Source organism: Mustela erminea, chromosome 10 (genome assembly GCF_009829155.1).
Source record: "Mustela erminea isolate mMusErm1 chromosome 10, mMusErm1.Pri, whole genome shotgun sequence".
In the NCBI taxonomy this organism is placed as follows: domain Eukaryota; kingdom Metazoa; phylum Chordata; class Mammalia; order Carnivora; family Mustelidae; genus Mustela; species Mustela erminea.
This window is the reverse complement of record NC_045623.1, coordinates 24,697,842-24,724,500: the sequence shown is the minus strand read 5'-3', so window position 1 is coordinate 24,724,500 and position 26,659 is coordinate 24,697,842. Positions and strand designations below refer to the sequence as shown.

Here is a 26,659-nt window from a genome sequence, read left to right as displayed (position 1 = left end):
CAGAATGAATAGAAAAGACCTCGCAGGGAGATGCACGCCTTTTATGACTTACCTGCTTAAGTCACTGCGGTCAGTTCTGCTGTATCTCTTAGACAGAAAAGAGTCACTCAGGCCAGTCCCACACCGAAGGGGAGAATGAGACCCCATCTCTTCCAAAGTATATCACTGAATTTGTGAAAATATCTTAAAATCACCATATTCCAAAAAACCCACTATTTTTAACAACTTGTTTTTTTGTTACTCTTACTCCCCGCCCCCCACATATACAAACATGTTCTCTCCTATTTGAGAGCAGGTAGCATGCATCACATACCTTCACTCCTTGAGATTTCAGTGTATAAGAAAAGGGATATTCTCTTAGTACAGTTATCAAAATCAGACTTAACATGGTGTTCATCTGTAGTCCGTATTTCACTTGTGTGAACTGTCATTTCTAGAATTTTACCCCCATTAAGTTGGTTTTTAAACAATACAGTAAAACAAGTAGTGGGTTACAGAGCGTAACATAGGTTACGTACGTTTTTATTGGCAGGAAATAAAAGGTCCTGGGACTGGAGGCTGCTGGAACACTCTAGTTGAGCCCGGAGCCGGGGGTGAGGGTGTGAGCGGGGGTGGGGGTAGGAGGGGCTGAGCACGAAGACAAAATACTGTTTCTGAAAAATCAGTTTATCCTTACCCACTATTTCTGGAAAACGATTTCAACTGTTCCCTTCGGTTCCCGTCTTGATTAGAACGCAGAGATAGCGGTAATAGTTGAGGCGGGCTGGTCAGATTGCCAGGGCAACCATTTATCCGCCGTATTTCCACGAGCAGGTAACTTTTGGAAACATATTTCTTTATCAATGAAGGAATGAAGGGTCCCTACCGCCCAGGGCTGTTGTGAGGACTAAGCGAGCCGAGGAAGAGGAAAAGCACAACGGTGCACCAGCCGCGAGCCTAGTGGTTTCCCCCTGGGTTTCCCTCCCCGCCCGGAGAACGCCGAGGAACCGAGGGGGCGGGGCGGTGTCACGTGGGCGGGGCGGGGCGGGGCGGGGCGGGCTCCTCCGCGGATCGCACGATGTGACGCGCCGCCGGAGGCAGGCCGGGCCCTCAAGATGGCGGCGGGCGCCCCGAGCGGCTCGGCCCGGCAGTAGTGGCGGGACGGCACTCGCCGCTGGGGCCGGCCGCCCCGGGAGTGGCTGCAGCAGCGCCAGGAATCGAGGATGGTAAAATGACCCAGGGGAAGAAGAAGAAACGGGCCGCGAACCGCAGTATCATGCTGGCTAAGAAGATCATCATTAAGGACGGAGGCACGGTGAGCTGGGGTACCGCGCCGGGGAGCGTCCCTCGGGGCCCCCATCCGAGCTCTGCCCCCAGCGCCGCCGCCACCAGCCGCCCGAGCGTCCCCGCCCTCCCCCACCCCGTCGGTGGTGCTAGTGTCTGAGCCTCCTGGGCCTTCTTGTTTCTGCTCCCTCGTCCCGGACTGCGGCCTCCGGGGCCCGTGCTCCTGGGGAAGCCGCTTGCCTCTCCCGCACCTGCCGCCCTCTCTATCGGCTGCCCCTGGAGGCCCTGCGGCCTCGATCCCCACGTGCGCCTCCGCCGCGGGCTGGAAATGACGCCCGGCTCTCCGCCGGCCGGCCCCTCGCGTCGCCCGGGTGGTGCTGGTCCCGCCGCGCCCCTCGGCCCCGCCGCTTCGCCTTCGGCCCTGCGCCGCCTCCGCCGCGGCCCTTTCGAAGATGCTGGGAGCAGTCCCTGGCCTCCCATATGCTGCTAACCCGGTGGCATCTGGCCTGGCGACCCCGCTGGGGCCCCTCCGTGCCTTCACTTTCTTCTTCCACCTCCTTCTGGGTCAGTGCTCGTAGCTCCTTCCCGTGGGGTAAACACTGTCAGAAGGTGGGCTTTCCTCTTGACTTCGCGGAGTCAGAAGCGTGACGGAGGACACCAGGGGCCTAGACTTAAATCCGCTGGTTTCCAAAGAACAGTAACCAAGTAACCACCCTCTTGTTTTAAACTCACTTTGTTTATTTATAAAATAAAAGACGCCAAATAGAGTTATCATGGCCTGAGGATTAGAAGACACTTTGAAAGGAAGACAGAGGGCAAGAAAAAATTGTGCTTTTTAGAAACAGTTGTCATCACAATAAACTTTATGCAGTGTGCTGTAGTTAACCAGCAGGGGACGTAGGATTTTTAATTGAAAATTTAACTCGCCTGTACTTTTTTATGCTGAAATTTCTCCGTTGCTACTCTCCAGTCTTTGTTGCATTCTTTGACATTATGTTCTGAAATAGAATGCAGAGGTAAAATACGTGTTACACTTTCTTGAGAAGTGTGCAGAAACGATTCCTCTTATTTCATCCTTATATTTATTCATATGTATATATATACATTTGGATATTTGGAGCCCGGTTCAGCAGCTTGCATAGTGCTAAATATGTACAATAATTAGGCCACCACCGAGGATTTGCAGAATCCATTTGAAATAAATGACTTTTTTTTTTTTTTGGACATTTCAGAATAGGGGTCCAATCCATATGCTAAAATTTAGAAAGCTTGGGACATGTGCAGCAATTTCAGAATATACTTTTAGCTAAGTGTAAAATTAATTAGATGTTATAGCTTTGACATGTAGTGAAAAAAGAAACTTCAGGTCCTTAGATCTTTTTGTTGTACTTGAATAATTAGAACATTATTTTGATTAAATCATTTGTGAATAGTCAGGCCCTTTTGATGAAGTTGGTTAGAACTATGTGGGGAGAGAAATAGCATGAACGAATACTGGTTGTTTTTGTTAACCATAGGGACTTGATATTTTAACTTCTATATAAAATCTACAAAATAGAAGCAACAAAGGATTGTATTATATAAAAGCAAGTGATTTTTAAGATCCATATTCTCTGCAAAAGATTAAGAGTGGAGTTCTGATCAGGAAACACACCTTCCTTTTTCTTAAGGTAAAGTTCAGTTTTGTTACCTCTTTGGAGTTTCATTTGATTCACTTTACAGCAGATGCTTTCTTTCCAAATCCTGTGAGATTTGGAAGAGATTTTTATGTTTTATCTTATTTGTTAAAGTTGTGAATTCGTGGCTTGTTTTTGGAAGCAAAATACAATTTTATGCAAATGTCGGTAAGTTTTTAAGAGGGCACATTGAATAAATGGAAGGTTTTCTTGAGAACTATGGACATGTGGGTATAATTCTTTATCATCTTTATACACTTATGTTGCACTTTCCATTCTAAAAGCATTGGACACCTCTTTAGAATACAATATTTGTTTATGTATCTTTGAATCTTATAGGGCCTAATATGGATTCAGAGTGATAAAAACACACTTTAAGTTCTTAAAGAAAAAAGTATGTGCTAGCACATACTTTTGAATTTTTTGTGGTAATTGCATGTATTCCTATATTGATTTTATACGCACACATACACATGGGATATTTAGATTTTCAGAATAGTCAGGGTAATTTTTTACAGTGTTTGTATTTTAAGCTACTCTAGCTGTAAATGAAGAAAGTATGTTATAGTTGTAGAAATTTTAAAATGGCACTCCCTTTTCTGCTTCTCTACTTGTAATTGGTCAGACTGCCCTTATAAACATTTTTTAAGAAAGGGAATAAAATTGCTGATTGGTATTTTGCGTGCGTGTGTGTGTGTGTGTGTGTGTGTGCCACTGGTAAGTGGATTCATTCTGTCAGGTGTCTGAGGCTGTATCATCATACTTCACAGTCTCTGAACAGTATTTTTGATCCTTGGCCAATGATATTGACCTGTCCTCTCTTGTTTTCTTCCTAGTGTTCAACAGTGTTAGTAAAATCATTTTGCCTCATCTTTCTGCTAAATTATGTGCTTCGTCTTTCTGCTAATGATGTCTTTGTAAGCCTTATTAGCCAATTTTCATATTTATAACCAAAACTAATAATGAGTTAATGACTTTTCAAAAACTTAGAACAGATTTGTTGCCATTTTTGACAGTTGAAGAAGTGAACCCTTCTAAATGAACCAGGTTAATCATAATTTACTAAACGCTTTTCTTGAAATTGTATTTGAATATGCTCTGAAACCAGGGTGAGCCTAGTAAATTGCCAATTTGATTCATACACAGTTAAGGGAAATTACATTAAGGTGTGTGATTCTGTATCAGGAGTTTTTTGTTTTTGTTTTTTAAGATTTTATTGATTTGACGGAGAGAGACACAGCAAGAGATGAATTGCAAGCAGGGGGAGTGGGAGAGGGAGAAGCAGGCTTCCCGCTGAGCAGGACTGGATCCCAGGACCCTGGGATCATGACCTGTTCGATCCCAGGACCTGAGCCGAAGGTAGACACCTAACAACTGAGCCACCTAGATGCCCCATATATCAGGAGTTTTTAACTTGGGTGTGTACCCCCTGAAGTTGTTTTCAGAATTTTCTTTGACTCTCCATTTTTCAAGAGAGATTCCCAAAAGAGTCCATACCTTCTCGTAACTATAGAAGAGCTTTACAGATTAAATTCAGTAGGTATATATTTATACCTATATACCGTTTTTGTATACCATTTTACTGTATACCATTTTACTGATGAAAGTAATTGTAATATTATTGGTGGATTTGCTTTCTGAAGCATCCTTATATGGAAATACAGTTTTTGTTACAAAAAAAAATTTTTTTTTTAGATTTTATTTATTTATTTATTTGACAGTCAGAGACCACAAGTAGGCAGAGAGGCGGGGGGTGGGGTGGGTGGGTGGGGAAGCAGGCTCTCTGCTGAGCAGACAGCCAGATGCGGGCTGGATCCCAGGACCCTGGGACCACGACCTGAGTGGAAGGCAGAGGCCTTAACCCACTGAGCCACCCAGGTGTCCCTTTTGTTACAAATTTTAATGAGTGTGACATATTTATGTATTATTCAGTGCAGACCATTTAAGTTGGTTGAATTAAAAGTGCATTCTAACATTTTAGAATACTTCAGTTTTGTTGTTAAATTCTTACCATGTATTTATTAACAGATTGTTTATAAACACTTCTATTAGAGGCTAAGAGCTAAAGAGTTACATAGATGAAGTATTTGTATTGTCAAAAATAGAACTTTTAAATGGTTTTTTGAAGTTTGCTTATTTTTTTAACATGATCTTTATTTTTTTTTTAAGATTTTATTTATTTATTTGACAGAGAGAGAGATAACAAGTAGGCAGAGAGTCAGGCAGAGAGAGAGGAGGAAGCGGGCTCCCTGCTGAGCAGAGAGCCCGATGTGGGTCTCCATCCCAGGACCCTGGGACCATGACCTGAGCTGAAGGCAGAGGCTTTAACCCACTAAGCCACCCAGGTGCCCTGTTTTGTTTTGTTAATACAGTTGTGGGACTGCATCTCTGACAAAGGGAAAAATGTCCAATTTTTTCACAAATAAATTGGTAAAATGACTAAAGATTTGATAGAAAGTCCAGCGTGTGTGAATTGCATTGTTGAAAACATAAAACATAAAATTGGTATTTGCAAAATGAAATATACCCAGAGAAGCAAAGCACCAGATTTTTATTCCTTGTATCTTTGAGTTTAAGTATGTAAATAGGAGTCTGCAACCATTTCAAAAGTCTGGACCCAAGCTCTGATCCTTTGCTTCCTTCACCTACAAAGATGGCTGAGGCAGTTGCAGGATAGCCCTTAGTCCCCTGAGAGCTGCTAACTGTCTAACTGTGAGGGGGGGCGACAGTGCCTTCAAAGCACAAGTGTTTTCTGAAGTCAGTAGCCCATGCCCAGAAACATCAGGATAAATACACTATCTTTGGTAAACTTGTGTCAGACAGTACCATGAATGACTTATCTCCTTCCCTCCATGGTATGGTTCAACATTTGCTTTGGTTAGTATGTTTGGGGATAAATTAGTAAGCAGATTTTTTAGATTATATATCCTGTTCATCCTAAGTATAAAGTCCTGCTTCCCAATAATCATAGCACCTGCAGAAATTCACTATTAGTTGAACTGTAGCTCATTTACAGCTACCAAAGTTTGAAGTTGAAAAAGAATAGCTTGGGGATGCCTGGGTGGCTCAGTGGGTTAAGCCGCTGCCTTCGGCTCAGGTCATGATCTCAGGGTCCTGGGATCGAGTCCCGCATTGGGCTCTCTGCTCAGCGGGGAGCCTGCTTCCCCCTCTCTCTCTCTGCCTGCCTCTCCGACTACTTGTGATTTCTCTCTGTCAAATAAATAAATAAAATTAAAAAAAAGAAAAAGGAAAAAAAGAAAAAGAATAGCTTGTTCCAGGTAGTATTCTGACAGGTATTTATGATGTCAGTTTTTCTATTATTTAAAAGCTTAAGTTGTCTTTTAGCATTATTTTGACTTAGAAGTGTCAAAGTAACATTTCACAGTTGCAGCCAGGGTATATTAAGATCCCTGAAACAGTTTTATCTCTCTGAGGGCCAGATATAATAGCTTATTCTAAATAATGGGTCTTGGGACATCTGGGTGGCTCAGTCAGTTAAGCGCCTGCTTTTGTTTCAGGACATGATCCCAGGGTTCTGGGACTGAGGTCCGCATCGAGTTCCTTGCTTAGTGGGTAACGTGCTTCTCCCTCTCCCTCTGCTTGCAGCTCCCTCTGCTTGTGCGCGCTCTCTCTCTCTGACAAATAAATAAAAATCTTTAAAAGGTAAATAAATAATGGGTCTACTTTATCAATAATATATAAAATATTATGAATTCTACCACGTAAGATACTTTCTCTTCTTAGGGAGTCTTTTTATAAAATAAGGGGTGGTACGTAATAATTCATTTAGCTGTATAAATTGACTAATTAGAGATCATACCAAGTTTAGGCTCCGTACTAGGTGTCGATGATAGTTTGATGTTTGTGTTGTTGGTGGTTTTTTGTTTTAGATTTTATTTTTCATTGTTAGTTCAGTTTGTAGTCATTTGAACCATGTAACCCATTAAAGATGTTCATGGGGATAAGCACTTAATTGAATGATGGCTTAACTTGATTTAGTGGTTACATCTTTTCCTCCTAAGAATGGAGGGGATGTGATGGGCAGTAATGTTGCTTAATCTTTTGAAAATTTACCACAAAATGGGGATCCTGGCTGGCTCTTTTGGTGGAGTGTGCAGTTCTTGATTTTAGGATTGTAAGTTTGAGCCTCATCTTGGGTGTAGAGATTATTTAAAAATAAATCTTAAAAAAAAAATTTACCACAAGGTAATACAATCTTAAGTTCTATTTTTTTTTTGTTTGTTTTGTTATTTAAGAGTAAAACTTGATCTCGTTATATTTTTGTTAAATATGTTTAAGAAGTAGTTCTAATTTCTATTTAGGACCAATCTAACTAATATCTCACTTCTGTGATAAAACAGATATTAAATATCTGTCTTTAAAATTGATCCATAGCATATAAATAAAATCTAAAGCCTCACTGCAAATTAAGCCAAAATGGCTGAATTAATATAATAGTGTTAAGGGCGCCTGGGTGGCTCAGTGGGTTAAGCCGCTGCCTTCGGCTCAGGTCATGATCTCAGGGTCCTGGGATCGAGTCCCGCATCAGGCTCTCTGCTCAGCAGGGAGCCTGCTTCCTCCTCTCTCTCTCTGCCTGCCTCTCTGCCTACTTGTGATCTCTGTCTCTGTCAAATAAATAAATAAATTAATTAAAAAAATATATATAATAGTGTTAAAAAATGTTTATGGTGATTCATACTTCCAGGAAACTGAGGATTGGTTTTGTTTTCTTTTTGTTCCATGGAGGTAATATTTCTTGCTTTGCTTGATTAAAATCGGAGTAATTAAGGAAAGCACCACTTGACTTTGTGAGAAAAGAAACATGATACCAGATACCAGCAATAAAGTTTTATATTCCCTCTAGTTATGCCATAATGTGTCAAAATCCCATGAAAGCAGCTTTGTAGTTAACAGTACTTTTTTTTTAAATGTTCTTCTATGAAAAACTACAATTCTTAGATGCCTGTAACTAAGCATCTTTTTTTTTTTTAGGTGTGTAAGACTTTTACATTATCTTATTTTAGCTTAGCTGTGTATTGTTCCAAGAAAAATTCAGTGTTTCTTTCTGAATCTATATTTTACTCTCATTTTTGATTGATAACTTGTCAAAATTAAATTCTGAGTTCAAAATTATTCTCCCTTCTACCGTATTTTAGTTCTCACCATGTTTTTTTATTTTTCCCTTTATTTTGAAAATCTTCAAAACTACAGAAAAGTTGCAAAAATAGCATAATGAGTATTCATTTGCTCATCCCGTAGATTCACAATCACAAATGAACATTTTGTCACATTTTTTTTCTCTATACATCCTCCTATTTTTTCTGAACCATTAGAGAATTAGTTGTAGACATTAAGACACTTTACCCCTAAAACAATGAGATTGTATCACCTAAGATAAAGGATATTCTCCCACATAACTACAATATTATCACCACATTCAGAAAATTTAACATTTATATAATACTATTAGATAATATATTGGCAATAGTCACATTTCTCTAATTGTCCCAATAATCTCGCTTATAATTGTCTTTGTTTTTGGATACAGAATTTAACCATTCATTTAGTTGCCATGACTCTTCAGTCTAGAATAATTTTTTTGTTTTTTATTATATCAATAATTTTTAATAGTCTAGGCCAGTTGTTTTGAAGAATGAGTCTCAGTTTAGCTCATTCTCATTGTTTACTCACATGATAAATTCTGTTTAATAAATGGGATTATAATGCCCAGTTATAGGTAGAATTACTTTTTGTCTCCTGGCCAGCAGTCTGTATAAGACCCTGGTTCACTGATAAGTATACACCATAAGTTATTAAAGCCAACATTCTGCATAATAACTGCTGGATTCATAAACCCATATTGATTAGGCAATCATAGACTTACAATTTGGGAGCTAGACAAGGATTTAGCTAAGAGATTAATTACCTCTTATTGCTGAGAGAGGTAGACTAACTTAATTTCCCTAGCAGCTTAGTAATCGCATGATTAGGAGTATCAGTCAATCCATGGTCACGAAATACCCTTTCTATACTAGGCATTGTGCTACACGCTGAATACTAAAATGGAAAAAACTAGATCCCTACATTTAAGAGTTAACAGTCTATGGCAACATATCAGTGTAACTTAACCACTGCAACTAGCATAACTCCAGACTTGGGCTCTGGAGTTTCCTGGATAGATTCCATTCCATCTCTTACTTGCTGCATTAGACTATAAAATGGAGATAATAATGTCCAGTTGAAAAGGTTGTTAGGAAGAGAAATAAGATTTTGAACGTAAACGATTATGTTTTCAATATTTATTTCATTATTATTTTAATCTAGTGTATGTGTAAATGTTAAATCCATGTTAAATCCATGTGATAGCTACACAGTAGCCAATAGTGGGATATTAAATCATAGAGGAGGATCTTAATAGGAGACGTTGCTAGCTTAATTAACAAATAAAGATACTGCCCTTTTAACAATATTTAAATACAGTAATTATACTGAATATCTAAAGTGATAGAAGGGACTTAAAGAGTAATTCATTTACTTTCTATAAACATTCATTAAACACCTTTGTGCTATGCATGTACCAGATGCTCCAGATCAAAGAATAATAAAGCATTGGGCCTGTCTGAGAGAGCATGAGCTTAAAAAAGGGAAATTTAGGATAAAATGAAAGAAGTACTTTACATAGCGAAATATAAATTTGTGGAAGATATCTTGTTTTATAGGCTAGAAGAGTAAGTAAGTACAAAAACCTAGATGATGAAACCATATTCTGTTTCCAGTGGAAACAGATTTGGAAAATGAGAAATTAGATGGGAGGGTGGAGGTGAGGTTAAAGGATATTGTACCTGACTTTGGAAGTTGAAGTTAGAGGTGACTGTCATGAAACCATATCTCTTTAAGAGAGAAATTACTCAGGGGAGCCTGGGTGGCTCAGTGGGTTAAGCCTCTGCCTCTGGCTCAGGTCATGATATTGGGGTCCTGGGATCGAGCCCCACATCAGGCTCTCTACTCAGCGGGGAGCCTGCTTCCCCCTCTCTTTCTGCCTACTTGTGATCTTTTTCTGTGTCAAATAAATAAATAAAATCTTTAAAAAAGAGAGAAATTACTCAGCTGAATCGAAGACTTTTGATATAGTAATTATTATGGTTATAGGTATCATATCTTGGCATTTGGGGTTGAGTTGGGGTAGTTCATGTTCAGATTTTTTTTTTTTTAATTTTCCACATTGTGCCTCTTTGAATTCTCTTGAACCCCCTCAGATGCCATCTGTTGATATAATCTCATTGTCCGAATTCTCTACTCTTAATGCTGTAAACTACTCACAGTGTCAAAAATCTGTACCTACTTGTCTATGAACCTTCCCCTGGTCTTTCTGCCCAGGCCATGATCCTGGTATTCACTCCCTAATTGTCCTAGGATTTTGCTAGTGGATAGGTATTCCTTTAAAACCACTAGACCTTGAGTCAAAAGTCCTACCTAGAGGTATTTAATATTTTAAATCAGTAAAATATTTTTAAGATTTTTCAATTTTATTAAGATCTTGTATTTATTATTATTATTATTATTATTATTATTATTATTATTATATTTATTTAGGAGGCTCCACTCCCAGCATGGAGCCCAAAGCAGACTTGAACTCAGAATTGAGCTGAGGGGCGCCTGAGTGGCTCAGTGGGTTAAGCCTCTGCCTTCAGCTCAGGTCATGATCTCAGGGTCCTGGGATTGACCCCCACATCAGGCTCTCTGCTCAGCAGGGAGACTGCTTCCCCCTCCACCTCTGCCTGTCTTTCTGCCTACTTGTGATCTCTCTCTCTCTCTCTCAAATAAATAAAATCTTTAAAAAAACAAAAAGAGTCGGTCACTAAACAGACTGAGCCACTCAGACACCCCCAAGATCTTGTATTACTTTTAAATTTATTGAAAACAAAAGAGATGAATATAGACACAATACAGCTCTCAAAATTACCAGTACTTTAGGATAAGCAAATATGCCTATCTCTCCCCCACCACCCCATTCCTTGCTTTAAAAATATGAACCTAAGGGTGCCTAGATGCCTCAGTCAGTTGAGCATCCAACTCTTGGTTTCAGGCTCTGGTCAATGATCTCATGGGTTGTGGGATGAAGCCCCAAGTTGGGCTTCCCTTGGGGTGCTCTGCTCACACACTTGCATGTGTGTGTGTGTGTGTGTGCTCTCTTGCTTGCTCCTAAATCTTAAAATACACACACACACACACACACACACACACATTTTCTTCTAGTTCTGGGAAATGAGAGAGAATAGCTCAGAAGGGGCAGTATATCTAACTATCTTTTTCCATTCTAGTTTCTAGTTTTTCTCTTAAATAAGCAAAACATTCTCCTTGTATGTCAAGTAAGGGTATGCTTATTAGAAAAGATTTAGAAAATTCAGAACAACATCATCACTTTACATCCCTTAAAATTGCTACCTAATTAACACTGAGGTGAGTTTCTGTTATGTTTTTCAGAGTTGAAATTATTTGACACTTACAATTTTATATCTTCCTGCTTTTATTTTTTTTAAACTTAACATTTCCATAAGGATTTTCACATATCATTAAAGATGATCCATAAACAGGGGCACCTGGGTGGTTCAGTTGTTGAGCGTCTGCCTTCGGCTCAGGTCATGATCCCAGGGTGTTGGGATCGAGCCCCTCATCGGGCTCTCTGCTCAGCGGGGAGCCTGCTTCCCCTACTCTCTCTCTGCCTGCCTCTCTGCCTACTTGTGATCTCTGTCAAATAAATAAATAAATAAAATCTTTAAAACAAAAAGATGATCCATAAACAATTTTTGACTGCATATTCTGATTTAGGTTTCCATAATTAGATTTCCATATATCCTACTATAAATGCTGCCGTGAACATCTTTTTTTTTTTGCCATGAACGTCTTAATGCTAGAGCTTTTTCTGAATGTTTGATTATTTTCATAGGATAGAATGTTATTAGCTTTTTTTTTTAAGATTTTTTTTTTTTTACTTAAAGAGAGCGAAGGTGAGCACAAGCAGGGAGAGAGCAGCAGGCAGCAGGATAAGTAGGCTTCCCACCGAGCAGGGAGCTCCATGCGTGCTCAATCCCCGGACCCAGGGGTCAGGAACTGAGCTGAAGGCAGACACTTAGCCAGCGGACACACCGAGGCATCCCTGTTATTAGCTATTTTTAAAACCAATTTTATCTGTTTTATTTTTATAGTGTTTTAGTACTTTTGAATTGGTTTTTGTGAATGCTTTATCTAGATATTAATCATTATTTCTTCCATTTGGTCCTCAGTTTGTCGTCTTCAAATTCAGTTGTGCATGTTTTTCTCAAACTAGGATGCCTAAAATGGATTAATCTTGGGGTGCCTAGGTGGCTTGGTCGGTTTAAGTGTCTGCCTTTTGGCTCAGGTCATGATCCCAGGGTCCTTCCTGGGATTGAGCCCCACATTGAGCTCCCTGCTCAGTGGGGAGCCTCCTTCTCCCTCTTCTGCTTCCCCGCTTGTACGCTCTTTCTCTCTCTCTGTCAAATAAAATCTTGAAAAAGTGAATCTTTTGTTCTTTCTTCTTTCCTCACAGTATGGCTGACTAAACCACAGAAGTCTTATCTTTTCATCTTTGACTTTCCCTTATTTGTCCTCTGCTACATCTTGCCAGTCATTGAGTCCTTTTGATTCAACCTCTTAAGTGTTTTTTGCATTCTATTCACTTTCTCTAATCCTACTACCACTATCTTATTATAGTTACTGTTACCTCTCCCCTGTTGTTTCTTCAGTAGCCTGCCTCTGGTCTTCCTCCCTCCCTTTCAAAGTCTTTGACACACTGCAGTGAAAGTTACTGTTCCAAAAAGTCCTATGATGTGATGTTAACTCTGGCTTGAAATGTTTCGGTTACCCTGCTGCCTGCAAGTTAAAGGTCTGCATGGACTTTTCAAGTCACCTTTTCAGTTTCATTTCTCCTCACCTTGCAACTTCTTTTACCTCTTCTCCTTAGACATCAGGTACTGAAAGAAGCTGTGATGTTTCCTGTCTTCTGGACTTTGCGTATGCTGTTCCCTTTACCTCAGACACTCTTGACCATCATTACCCTCCACTGACATCCTGCCCCCCAAACACACATACACACCTGACAATCCCTACATCTTTCCCACTGTGCTTCCAGGTCTCAGATAATACTGCCTACCTCCCTACGAAGCCTTCACTGACATTCTCCTCAACCAACTGAGTGCTCTTCACTGAAACAGTCACTTTTAACATCATTTCCTTCCAGTTTTTTTTGCTGTGTGTATGTTTATCCATATTGTTCTGTAATTATCTTTTTATCAGCACTTCCCAAATAGTTTTACAAGGAACTCAAATGGCCATGAGATACTGCCAGTTCTATGAAAGAAGGATTCCATCAAGTTTGGAATCCAGTGCATACTGTATCTTCTTGGAAATTCATAATGTAAATTAGCATGTGAAAGGTCCTGAGACATTCTACTAAGCATTTCACCGAGGACTGACTATATGCAGTGGTGAACAACAGCTTGGACCTTACTAAATCCTAGGGTTGTGTTTTGACCTTTTCTTAAATTAACTTACTTGCTCTGTTTGGAACTGGGCATCACCCCTTCCTAAAACTGATCCTTTGTCATTTGTAACACTGTATTCTCTTAAGTGTCCTGGTATTTCTCTGACTTTTTCCTTTATTTTTGTCGTGGTTCATTTTCCTCTGCCCACTAAATGTTGGTGTTTCTTAGAGTCTGGTCTTAGCCCACTTCTCTTTTCTCACTTCCTCTTCTCCCTGTAATCTCACCCACTCTGGTGGTTTCAGACATCATCATGCTAACTCATTGTTTTAGTGCGTCCTCAAAGACGATAGAAATGTTTCAAGTACAAGGGGCAGTGTCTTAGTACATGAAGTAAATCCAAGCCTCTTGGGGAAAAAAAGAGCTGCGACACTACCAGCTTCCACTAGTAGACAACCAGGCTAAAAATTTGAAGTTGTTCTTCACTCTCCCTCCCAGATTTCTCAAGCGCTGCCACTTTCACATCCTCTGTACTTATTTCCATACCTCCCCTCCAGTGTCCCTTGCCACTCCTCATTTTATGCCCTCATCATTTCTTCTTGAAACTGATTGAAATAGCCTTCTTTTACATGCAGTTTGCTCCCTGGTTTCCAGCTTTAGGAAATCATCATGGTGTACTAAAGAAATGCAGGTCTCATCACACCATTCTCTTGCTTGAAACCCTTGTGCCTCTGGAGTAATGATGAGAAACTCCTTAACAAAGCTTAGAAGCTGCCTCTTCTGCCTTCCTCTCTTTACTCCATGATTATTCCTTTATTCTCATCAGTCTTCAGCTGTCATGGCACTTCTCTGTTTCATTATGGCTTTCTCGTGCTCGCTTTGGCAGCACATACACATTATGGCTTTCTCTGGTAAGAGTGTCCATACTACCTCCTTTTCTTGTAATACTCTTTCCTTGCTTCCTTACTTCTATGTATCTCTTTTATTGCATTTGCACATAAGCAGATGATGTAGAATGAGGTTTTTTTTCCTCTCTGGCCTGTGAGTTCCTTGAGATCAGGGAATATGTTTTAATGGTTTTTATAATCTTGCACCTCTGGTGCATAGTAGGTGCTCTGTAAATGTTTGTTGAATGAATGAGATCTTGAATAAATTCATTCCCAGCCGTGGTCCTTTAATCTCCCTCTGGGAAGTCTGATATTCCCATCCAAATCCTAGACTCTGTGTTACTGTTGCGCACCGTGCTTACGTGATGGACAGGGACACATGTGCTTACCTTGAGGATAGGGACAGCAAGTTATTTAGATGTTTCACATAGTGCCAGTACATGTATGATCCCAGTAAATATTGACTGTTGCCATAATTGTTAGTCATTCTGGAATGCACTGTTAACTTCTTTAAAATCTGTTTTTATAGCCTCAAGGAATAGGTTCTCCTAGTGTCTACCATGCGGTTATCGTCATCTTTTTTGGAGTTTTTTTGCTTGGGGATTATTGACAGCACCCACCTTGGTGGTAAGTAATCTTTTAATTATTTATTATGGACTTAAATCTCTTTTTGTTCAGTTTCAGGGGGGTGGGAAAGGTGGTCCTTTTTTTTTTTTTTTTTTTACCTTTCCATGGTGAATTCTTACACCAATATTATCAGCTCTTCAGTACTGTATTTTACTGGTTTAGTTGTCTTTTCCAACCCTTTACTTCTCCCTTACTTTGTGGAGGGCTTGGCTGGGTGAGATTCTTCTTGTGAATACTGCCCCTTGGGTAAGCAGGGGCTCATTCCCCACTCTGGATAGGGTAGATGGGATTCTTAAACCGAGAGGCTTAGGAAAAATTGTTATCTATGACCTGAATTACTCAGCATTCTTATTTTGAGATTCATTCATGCAGCTGCATTTTCCAAATGCAAGTTTCTCTTAGGTTAGGGCAAGTCCTCGAGAGGTAACCTTTTTACAACCCTAAGCTGATTTTGCCCAATTTCCCAAGGTTTAGAACCTTAGAAAAGACGTCCCTGCTAGTCCAAACAATTCAGGTGATAACTAGTTTTCTCCTTTTGATGTAGATCAGGGGAATGGAATAAAGGAAGGAGTAGTTATGGAAGTAATACCTTGAAAGGTGTAATTAGGATAAATGTATAGCTTACCAAATCTAACAGAATTTTAAAGTGATATGCTTCCTTATATTTTTTGAGATTGTTTGTTACACAGGAAAAGGTTTTCACAAAAACTTTTATAATAAATTATATGATCATATAAGTAGATTTATGTTCTAAAAAAGAAAGAAAATTTCCATTCCATGTATCTCCATATTATATGGCTACATAATCATTACTGGAGCTACATAAAATATGGATGTTTAATAGTTGTTTTGAATATATAGGGCATATTCATCAGTACTGTTAAAACACAATTCAGGGGACACATGGGTGGGTCAGTGGGTTAAGCCTCTGCCTTCGGCTCAGGTCATGATCTCAGGGTCCTGGGATCGAGCCCCTTATCAGTCTCTCTGCTCAGCAGAGAGCCTTCTTCCCCCCTCACTCTGCCTGCCTACTTGTGATCCCTGTCTGTTTCTGTCCAAATAAACAGAATCTTTAAAAAACAAACAAACCCAAAAACACAATTCATAAGAACGGGAAAATCTCAAGTAAACATAGTTTCTTCTATAAATAAGTCATGCATTGCAAGTTAGAATAGTTCCCCTGAATAGTAGCAGTTCCCTGACATGTAATTGTAAGAATGCTGATTTGAGTTTGTTTTCATTGAGATCTTTTACTTTTTTAAGAAGGGTTTACTTGGGGGCACCTGGGTGGCTTGGTTGGTTAAGTGTCTGCCTTTGGCTTAAGTCGTGATCTCAGGATTCTGGAATTGAGCCCCACGTCGGGCTTCCTGCTTTTCCTCTCCTGCTCCCCGTGCTTGTGCTCGCGTGCGCTCTCTCTCTCTCAAATAAATAAATAAATAAAATCTTCACCAAAAAAAAAAAAAAAAAGGATTGTACTTGTAATAGGTCATCAATTATACATTAATAGATTTTCAAAATAATTGAACTATGGACTTTTAAAATACCCGAACTTTTTTTATTTAATAATTTCTGATGGGAGTCCTTCAAAAATTAATTTATACATTTCTTGCCTTCATAATCCATGCCATTACTCTGATTTGGAATTTCATCAGGTGATGCAAAGTTCATTATGACATTTGTAACTTCATTATATTGTGATAACCTGATGTCATGGGTTACTGAGGTGCTGTGATAACTGTGTGGTCCACTGTGTGGTCTCACACTTATATTCGCTTCCCTCGTGTTCCAGTGGGTTTTTTATAGTCTGCTACCAGTTTAACATATAGATCTATCTGGTGCAGCATCAGTCCTAGTTAAAAGTACTTGAGCTTTATGATAGTTAACAGTTCATTTATGTTTATATTATGGTGGTTCAGGCACAGTCCTAAGCACTTGAAATGCATTATCACTACTAATCGTCTAAGTCCCATTATGGGTGAGGTATTAGCCTGATAATACAGACGAGAAATTAAGGTTTAGAAAAATTAAGCAGCTTATTTGCAGCTACTATGATAGTAAACTGCAGAGTAGGTATTGAAATTAGGCTTGCTTTTGTTCCAGTGCTAAGCCTAGGGGAAGGCTGGGAGTAAGTGGTTCAGACCTGTGATTTAGGTAGTTAAGATTATTAGCAGTCTGAAGGGTAGCTAAGTAGAGAGATGAAAATGTTTTGGGTAGTTATTTGTGAGCCATCAAAAAAACTTTTTGTGATATTTCCATAATTTGTCAACAGGATTTAAAGTATATATAGCAGTTTTTAAAATTTTCCTCTATTATATATTCTTTAGATAGGTCTGGTTTTTGTCTAACTTTGATATTTTTTTTCCTAATTGGACAAAAGGAGATTGTCTTCTTTAAGAACAGGAAAGAGTCCAGTTATTTAGACCTAAAGGCTTGTTTTTTTAGTTCATTTATTGTAGCTAACTTTGTGCTTAGTGTATTTTTACTTTTTTTGTTAGCCTAAAAAGTGGGTAGTGCTTTTGATTTGTTTTTTCTTTTCTTTTTTTTTTCTTTATAAAATGTTGAATTGCATTCTGATCAGGAAAATGAATGCTAATTTGGGAGGACTTAATGATTTTATTTATTTATTTTTTTGCCAGCATGATTCTATTTTTTGTAATAATATCTATAACATTGCCAATATTTGATTTATAGCAAGAATTTATTCACCATGGTTGTTAAAACAGTATTCTTAATTCCCGTTATTTGTCCCTTTATATATCAATTTTTATTTTTATTTTATTTTATTATTTTTTTTTAATATTTTATTTATTTTACAAGTAGGCAGAGAGGCAGGCAGAGAGCGAGAGCGAGAGAGAGAGGAGGAAGCAGGCTACCCGCCTGAGCAGAGAGCCCGATGCGGGACTCGATCCCAGGACTCTGAGATCATGACCTGAGCTGAAGGCAGAGGCTTTAACCCACTGAGCCACCCAGGCGCCCTATATCTGAATTTTTATATGGCGAAATGGAGTTGTGGTTATTAGGAAGAATTGTCTGTAATACTATCATAGTCCTTACTCTATCTTTTCCCAATTTTACTTCATTAACAATTTTAAAGTCAAGCGTCCTCAGAAAAAAATTTATATATTAATGAATATTAGGCTCAGAATTTTATTTTTGTAGTTCTTTTCTTATCTGTAATGTATGCATATTTTTAAATAATTGCAGTTTTTGTGTTCTACATTTTTCTTTGTGTGATGGGGAGATCCAGGTGGGGATAGGGTGGGACAGACCTAGGCAAAACAAGGATTGAGCTGTCCTTGATTAGATTGTATCTAAATGCTGAGATTTGTTATATTGCAGATTCTTTCAGGTACTGCAGCCCGCAGGCATTGGAATAGCAAGAATCTTTGAAATATCTCTAAAGAAAATTGTGTGTGGAAGCACATGTATATATAATTATTTTCTCTATATAATATCTTACTTTTGTTGGGTCTCCAATGTTGGGTCCCCCAATAATAGGCCCATGGTCAAAGGAGCAAGACTGATACAAGCGAAGGTCAAGCAAAGCTTTATTTCGAGCCACGCATCAAGAATCAAACCGACCAGTCGGGACCGCCCCTTACAGAGAGAGCGACCCCTTCCTGCCTCACAGACTTTTCTAGAGCAAAGGCCATGTGGTTGGGCCTGGCCAGCCACAGGTGGCCAATGAGATTGTAACACACAGAGAAAGCTACACAGTCATGCTAAGTCACTCACGGTGGCCAACTGAACTACAATTTACCCTATAGTAGACATTTGAACTAGCCTATCTCCTTGGTCAGAACTGGCACCACAAAGGCAGGGCCCACACTCCTTGGTAGCTAGGGAGACAATATCAGGGCTCTCTACTGATTGGGTGTCTCCACCTGACCCGACTCATCCCTGCATTCGGGCTGTCATTTCCACCTGACCTGACCCACCCTTGTATTTGGGCTTTGTTACCTGGGACTGGTTTCCTGGACTTGCTTTTAAGTAAGTGCCCCTGGGGATGGTGGGGGGCCGGGTCAATTTAAGTTTTACTGCATAAACAACAAAATGGCTGTTCAACCGAGGTGGGGCCCCTCTGGCTAAATAGGCCCTTACACTTTTTTTAATAATTAGAGATGCAGTGTATGCTTGTTGTAAAACATAAAGCAATATAGAATTGTGTAAGGACAGAAAAATCCCCTGCAATCCTACCTACCCTTCCAGTCAAGCATCAGCAGTTTGATAAGAGATCTTGGCTTCAGGGTAAACTTTACCTTTCTTGTTAGGACAAATCAGCCAACCAGAGATGAACATTTTCAGCAGTTAAAATGTGCATTTGTCACTGATTTTTTTTTTTTCTTACTAGAAGTGAATATTAATGATACTTGGGGAGTTTTTATCAAAATATCTGGGCCTTGTACCCTGTCCTGCTGAAGTCAGAATCTTTCAGGGTGAGGCTCAGATGCATATTTTTTAGAAGTGATTCTCATATATCTAGTATATATCACTAATTAAGAACCAATAGATTAGTTCAGTGTGGATTCAAAAAGGTTTTGCTCACTTTGAGGCTTTTTGCTTTCAGATTTTTGTTGGTGACTTTCTGGCAATCTTCTTTGTTTTTAAACTTCTATGCTCCCTTATTCCCCACCCCCATGTTGGTGTTGGGGACATGGGGGAGGGCGATTTCAAGGTACTAGAAGGCACCAAATCATAGTACTTCACCGTCTTTCTAAAAGTCAGTTAACTTTAAACATTTTATTTCCATTTTATGTGCTTTGAAACGGATTATAACCTAGAGAGTCATGGCTCTTAACATTTATTTTTTAAAAAAGGAAGAATGAAGGGATGCCTGGGTGGCTCAGTTGGTTAAGTGACTGCCTTTGGCTCAGGTCATGATCCTGGAGTCCCAGGATGGAGTCCCCCATCGGGCTCCCTCCTCTGCAGGGAGTATGCTTCGCCCTTCGACCCTCCCACTTCTCATACTCTCTCTCTCTCTCATTCTCTCTCTCTCAAATAAATAAATAAAATCTTTAAAAACAACAAAAAAAGGAAGAATGAAGATGAAGTTATAATTCAGTTTATTTGTATTTTTTTCTTTTAAGATTTTATTTATTTGTTTTGACAGACAAGTAGGCAGAGAGAGAGAGAGAGAGAGGGAGGAGGAAGCAGGCTCCCTGCGGCAGCAGAGAGCCCAGGATCCTGAGATCATGACCTGAGCGGAAGGCAGTGGCTTTAACCCACTGAGCCACCCAGGCACCCCAGTTATTTGTATTTTAAGTCAGTATCTCTCCATACATAGCTCTCAAAAATTGTAAAGTTTTAGCACTTTAAATTTTTTCTCTTAAAATTTTTGTTTATTTGTCAGAGACCACATAAGCAGTGGGAATGACAGGCAGAGTGAGAAACAGGCTCCCTGCTGAGCAAGGAGCCCGACATGGGACTCGATCCCAGGACCCTAGTATCATGACCCCAGTTGAATGCCTTAAATGCCTGAGCCAGGAGGCATTCTAGCATTTTAAATTTCAAAGATTTTCTTTGATTTATTCATTTAACAGACAACCAATATTAAGATACATTAATTATAATAAATAGGATTATGATGTTTAGGATTTATTAGCCTTAGTTTTCTTTTTTTCTTTTTTTAAAACTGTATTTATTTATTAGGAGAGAGAGAAAGAACACAAGCAGGAAAGGGGCAGAGGGAGAAGCAGACTCCCTGCCAAGCAAGGAAACTAGATTCAGGGGCTCCATCCCAGGACCCCAGGACCATAACCTGAGCTGAAGTCAGACGCCCAAACCTACTGAGCCACCCAGGAGTGCCTCTAGCCTTAGTTTCAAAACCAATGTCAAGTTAAAGAATTCTTTTTTAAAAATTTCTTGTGATTTCCATTATCTCTGAGTCTTAAACTCATAGAACTTCTAGAACCCTGTGTTCTCTAGAACCACAGTGAAAGAACAAAAGTTGTGTTTTAATGTGGAGGACCCTGCCCCAGGGGAGGATGGTGAAGTCTCCACCCACAAGGAGATTTACATTCACTACAAAGAATTTTAGACTGCCAAATATTTTTTAAAGACTGAAGTCTAACACTTTGAGAGGCTATATGTTTGGTTCATAGTGGGTATTCAATCACGTGATGATTAATATATTAGATAAAGAGAATAATAGGTTTAAGAATCCATAATGCTAAGAAGTGACTTAACTTTTTTGATCTATGGTTCTGGAAAACTAGGCCAGTGTTTGATGGTCCCAGATGCTCAGATGCAATGTGTGTTATGGAGCGAGACCCTATACTCGAATTCTCCAAAATTCTCCAGAATTTCTTCTATGTAAATGGCTTAGCAGCCTTTTGCTACAGAGAAGTCCTAAGGCATTTAATATTTTAAGGACCGTTTCTTCTAAAAGTTTTAGAATTCCATAAATTTTATGACCTATAAAATTTCTTGGGAAGTACTATATCTTTTCCTATTTGGCTCTAAGTCCAGTGCTAAAAGGATCCTCACAGATTAAAAATCTTCACATTTGTATTGTTAGATTTGTCTCTGTTAAAATTTTGCTAAAAAATCAAACAGGAGGGGCGCCTGGGTGTCTCAGCGGGTTAGGCCTTTACCTTTGGCTCAGGTCATGGTTTCAGGGTTCTGGGTTCAAGCCCTGCATGAGGCGCTCTGCTCAGCATGGAGCCTGCTTCCTCCTCTCTCTCTGCCTGCCTGATAAATAAATCTTAAAAAAAAAAATCAAAACAGGAATGTTTGTTTATTTTAATTTAACTACACTTTTTTTTTTTTTTAAAGATCTCATTTATTTATTTGACAGATAGAGATCACAAGTGGGCAGAGAGGCAGGCAGCTGAGAGAGGGGGGACGTAGGCTCCCTGTTGAGCAGAGCCCAATGAGGGACTCCTATCCCAGGACCCTGAGATCATGACCCAAGCTGAAGGCAGAGGCTTAACCCACTGAGCCACCCAGGTGCCCCAGATTTAACTATATTCCTTTTGGGGTTGTAAAGGTTTTTATTTTGTAACATTAGCTAAATTGCATAATTATTATATTAAGTCACTTTGGAAACTAAACTGTATCAGATAATTATGAGCATTTAGTGAGTAGTTACTAAATGAAGGCATTCTGTGAGGCACCAATCAAGATAAAGGTAAATTAAATGCAAGGTATAGTGTATTTAGTACCTGTCCTTAAGAACTCTGAAATATAATTGGAAGGAGGTAAATATTAAATACATGAAAAACTGAAAAATACTAGAGCCAAGTAGTTCAGTGATAAAAGAAATTTCACAAACCTTTGTGACTGTTGAGTCCTATAATCACTTCCTGTTGGCTCTAAAAGAGGAAATGATTGCTTTGGACAGGAAAGTTTGGTGACAGAGGTGCAATTTGGAAGGTTTGGGGTTGGCTAGAGAGGCAAGTTGAGGGGAACAAACATGCCAGATGGAGATGATGTCCTGTATGAAAGTGAATATTGGAAAGCATGAGAATATTTAAAATGGTGAAAAGACCAGATTGTTGGAGTGGAAGGTAGCTTGGCAAAGTGAATCATTAGCAGTGAGATCTAGCATATCATAAAGCTTTTTGTAGGCATTCATTATGGTCTTCATTCTTTGCAACACACATTTTTTTTTTTTTTTATCCCTACAAAGATTTGGCCCTTAGTAATTATTGGAAGAAAACTGTATTTGATTTGTTGCAAAAAGTTTGGAGATATCACTTTAGGGAGTTTAAATCTTTTCCTTTAGTGCAAGAACTGGCAAACTATGGCCAGATATATAAAGCAAATCCTATACATCATGTTAGTAGCCTGTTTTTCATAAATAATATTTTATTTGGGGCACAGCCAGACCATTCCTGTACATATAGTCTTCGGCTGTTTTTGTTGAGTTGAATACTTGTGACAGAGACTGTATAGCTTACAAAGCTATAAAAAGATACCTGCTGTCTGGTTCTTTACAGAAAGTTTTAGCACCGTGGACAGTTTGGGCCAAATGATTATTTGTTGTGAGAGGCTGACCTGTGTGCTCTAAGGTGTTTTGCAGCATTCTTGATCTCTGCCTCTTAGATGTAGCTCCCCATCCAAATTTTGACAATCAAAATGTATTCAGACCTTCTTATATAACCCCTGCGGGTCAAAATCACCTTCAGTTGAGAAAATATGTAATATCTATCATATAAAATATTAGAGACAAAATAAACGAATATCATAAATATGTGCTTTTCCCCATGTTAATGATTTTCTTTGACTAAACATTTCGTTTCTAATTTTCTTTATTTGTACATGTGAGTTCATTTTTGTTAAATTTCTAGTTTTGGGCATAAGAGTAACTGAAGAAAGGGAGCATTTTAACCCCTCTAAAGGTTTTCTTACAAGATGTCAGAATGTACACTCAGCATAGTTTTCTTCCTAAAGAGATTTCCCAACTTTCTTATTCTCAATATTGCCATTCTCTCTTGTATTTTTTGGAGAAGAAACAGCATGTATAATGGAAGAAGCAGTGGCTTTTAAGTCAAGCAAGAACTTGGTTGCCTCATCTGTAGAGTGATATTTTATATAACCCATAATGTTGTTTAGCATGACATAAAAGTATATATAAAGCCTCTGACACATAGGCTGTAAAAATGGTAGCTGCTCCTTATTTTTTTCAGTAATTTTTTTATAAAGTATCTTTTTTTTTTTTTTAAGATTTTTGTTTATTGGACAGAGATCACAGGTAGGCAGAGAGGCAAGGCAGAGAGAGGAGGGGAAGCAGGCTCCCTGCCTGAGCAGACAGCCCGATGTGGGGCTCAATCCCGGGACCCTGAGATCATGACCTGAGCTGAAGGCAGAGGCTTTAACCCACTGAGCCACCCAGGGCACCCATTTTTCAGTAATTTTTCCCTCTAGTTGCTTTGTCAACCAGTGGCTACCCAGTGGTTCACCTGCTGCCCATTGAATAAATTAATGTTCTGTGGTTTGAGACTTGGTCTTAGAAAGAATAGAGTAACTTGTTACACATTTTCAGAGGTGGGGATTTCTTTTTCTTACTTTATGGTGTCTTTCTAGATTCACTTTTCAGCAATTAAAATTTCCCTATTCTCCCAGTCTCCTATCTCAGTAATGCCTGCACCTGTCTGTAAAGGAGTTGTAAGTCAGTTAATATGTGGCAAACAGTGAAGGCACCACATAGTAAGTAAAAGCATGGACTTTCAAACCCAGCTTCCTGTGCTCAGTTTCAGTTTTGCTACATACTGTGTAATCATGTGTAGGATGCTTAACCTCTGCCTGTGTCAGTGTTCTTGTAGGATCATTAAGAGGAATTGAAGGAAATAATATATGTAAAGTGCCCAGTTTAGTGTTTTGTGACATCGTAGATTCCAAATAAATGTTTGCTATTATAAGTACTTACTCAAATGTCTAGCATCAGACAAAACTGAAAATTTACAGGAAATAAAATTTTGTGAAGGTATGTTTTAAAATGTAAATGTAGACGTTTTACTGAGAGTAAAATGTGGTATGAGATTTTTATTTTGTATTTTTTCTTTAGGTATTACATGAAACTTTTCCCAAACATACATTTCTGATGAATGGCTTAATTCAAGGAGTAAAGGTAGGATCAGTGATGTATTTGCCCACATACGCACAGGCACATACACTTCCATGTGTATACCTCTGCCAGTATAACAGTTAATAGACAGATTCACTGTAATTTTTACAATTTGAGTATATCTTGGGGAATTGCTTAACACTTCAAAATGAACTGGGTTTTAAATATGATCTTATTATTAAAGAAAAATATATTTACTTTCGTTGGTCATCTAAAAATGATCTGACTCAAATACAGACAACTACATATAATGATCAACCACTTCATAACAGATTTATGTGTTGGCCATTTTTATTTCAGAGATCTAAATGCCTTTTATAAGCTAACAGCAAACATACAGCCTGAAGAGAAAAGAACTATTAAAAAATACATAAATATAAAACTATATGAAAAGTCTTGATTATTGTACATTCTCTCTACTCTTGATTTCATTTGTCCAACAAGGTTTATAAATAGGTAATTAGCCTATGAATATAAAAACAGATAACTAACATGATATTCTTTCTAGAATTGCTAATGTGGAATTATTGTGTTGGGACTTCATTAGAGCATTTCATATGAACATGCAACCAGAGCCCTGCAGGTGATTCTAGACAATCTTGGGAAAGTTTCAAATTTTACATAGACAAGAAATAAGTTATCTAAAGTTTTGGTGGTATTATGCTTATGGTAGAAATAAACTTTAAAATTCTTCTATGATAGTAGAATGATTTATTTTTGGCTCATTGGTATAGATTGTATACATTTTTTTTTCTTTTTTTTTTTTTTTTTAGGGGTTGTTGTCATTCTCAGTGCCCCACTTATTGGTGCTCTTTCTGATGTTTGGGGTCGGAAATCCTTCTTGCTGCTAACAGTATTTTTCACATGTGCCCCAATTCCTTTAATGAAGATCAGCCCATGGTATGTGCATAATCAGAACACAATGGTTTAAATATCGTTCTTACTTCATTGTTTTCTGAATAGTCCCTTAATTTCGTTCACCTTTTTGCCATCTTACCTTTATATAGATTTTAATTTTATTCTTCCAGTATTCTTTGATGCAGATGAGAGGGTCCTTAAAAATATTGTGGCTAAGTAATAGTTCTTAATGATTTTAGAACTAGATACTACTATAGGAAGTGTGTAGACTGTTGGCGATATACTGCTTTTGGATTTCACAGCTCAAAATAATAGTTGCTTAACATCAAGGAAGCTTCTTTCTTTCTCCATATAAAAGAAGTCAGGAGTTGAACAGTGTAGAGCTGGTTTGGCGGTTCTGGGGAACCAGACCTTTTCTATCTTTGTGCTCTGCCATCCTCTGCTAGCACCTCCAATGTCCAGTATGGCTGCCTGAGCTCCAGCTTGTGTCACACTTCAGGCAGCAAGACGGAAGAATGGCTAAGAAGACCACACTGCCTTCCTATAAAGAAACTACACAGTTCTCATCCAACCTCTGCTTGTATCTGTCTGGTCAAATTTCAGGCATATGCTCCTCCTTGTTACAAGATGCTAGGTTCATGGTGTCGTTAACTGAAATCAGGATTCTTTCACTGAGGAGGAAGGGAGGGAAAGCTAACAATGAGAATGATTTTCTCAAGGTAATAGAGTCCAGTTTGTTGTAGCTTTATTAATTCTCCTAATGTTCTACTCCACTGCATATGAATGTTAGTTCTGCATCACAGATGGGCTATTTTTTCCATGGCTATCTATAAAGACTAAGGGAATATAAGAGCCAGGATCTTCCTCTTGTAGGTTAGATTGATACAATTCTGAAGGCCAAATCCTTGATGAATGCTAATCACTCAAGTGAAATCTTACCAGAGGAGTCTAGGAGATGAACAAAAGATTGGCTGTGAAAAACTGTATTAGAAAAAATTTAGTAAGCAATACAGCCCTAGTGGAATATTTTGAAAGTTCATATGATGACACATGGTATTTAAAACTAAACATTCAACATTACAATAGGAATTTTTTATTCCTGGCCAGTTATTTTGAAATCATATATACCGAAATGTAGTTTGCTTTTTAAAATAGCTTTTTTCACTCTTTACGGTAATTGTCTGTTCTCTGTTTCATTTATGAGTATTGCCACACAGGTTTCTTCTATGTGAAGACTGAAATGTTTGTTTTGCCAACATCTGAAAAGCCAAATATAGCTTA

The 26,659-nt window shown here is 38.8% G+C and overlaps 1 protein-coding gene across 1 annotated transcript in view; it reads left to right on the top strand.

Moving 5' to 3' along the window:
- The first annotated feature begins 1,041 nt into the window (after nt 1–1,041).
- Nucleotides 1,042–26,659, top strand: part of MFSD14A (major facilitator superfamily domain containing 14A) — a 41,586-nt gene continuing 15,968 nt past the window's right edge. The window contains 6 exon segments of the mRNA XM_032301411.1: nt 1,042–1,294; nt 14,855–14,908; nt 14,911–14,952; nt 24,461–24,523; nt 25,294–25,306; nt 25,309–25,420. Coding sequence (XP_032157302.1) covers nt 1,211–1,294; nt 14,855–14,908; nt 14,911–14,952; nt 24,461–24,523; nt 25,294–25,306; nt 25,309–25,420 — 368 coding nt within the window. The 5' untranslated portion in view covers nt 1,042–1,210.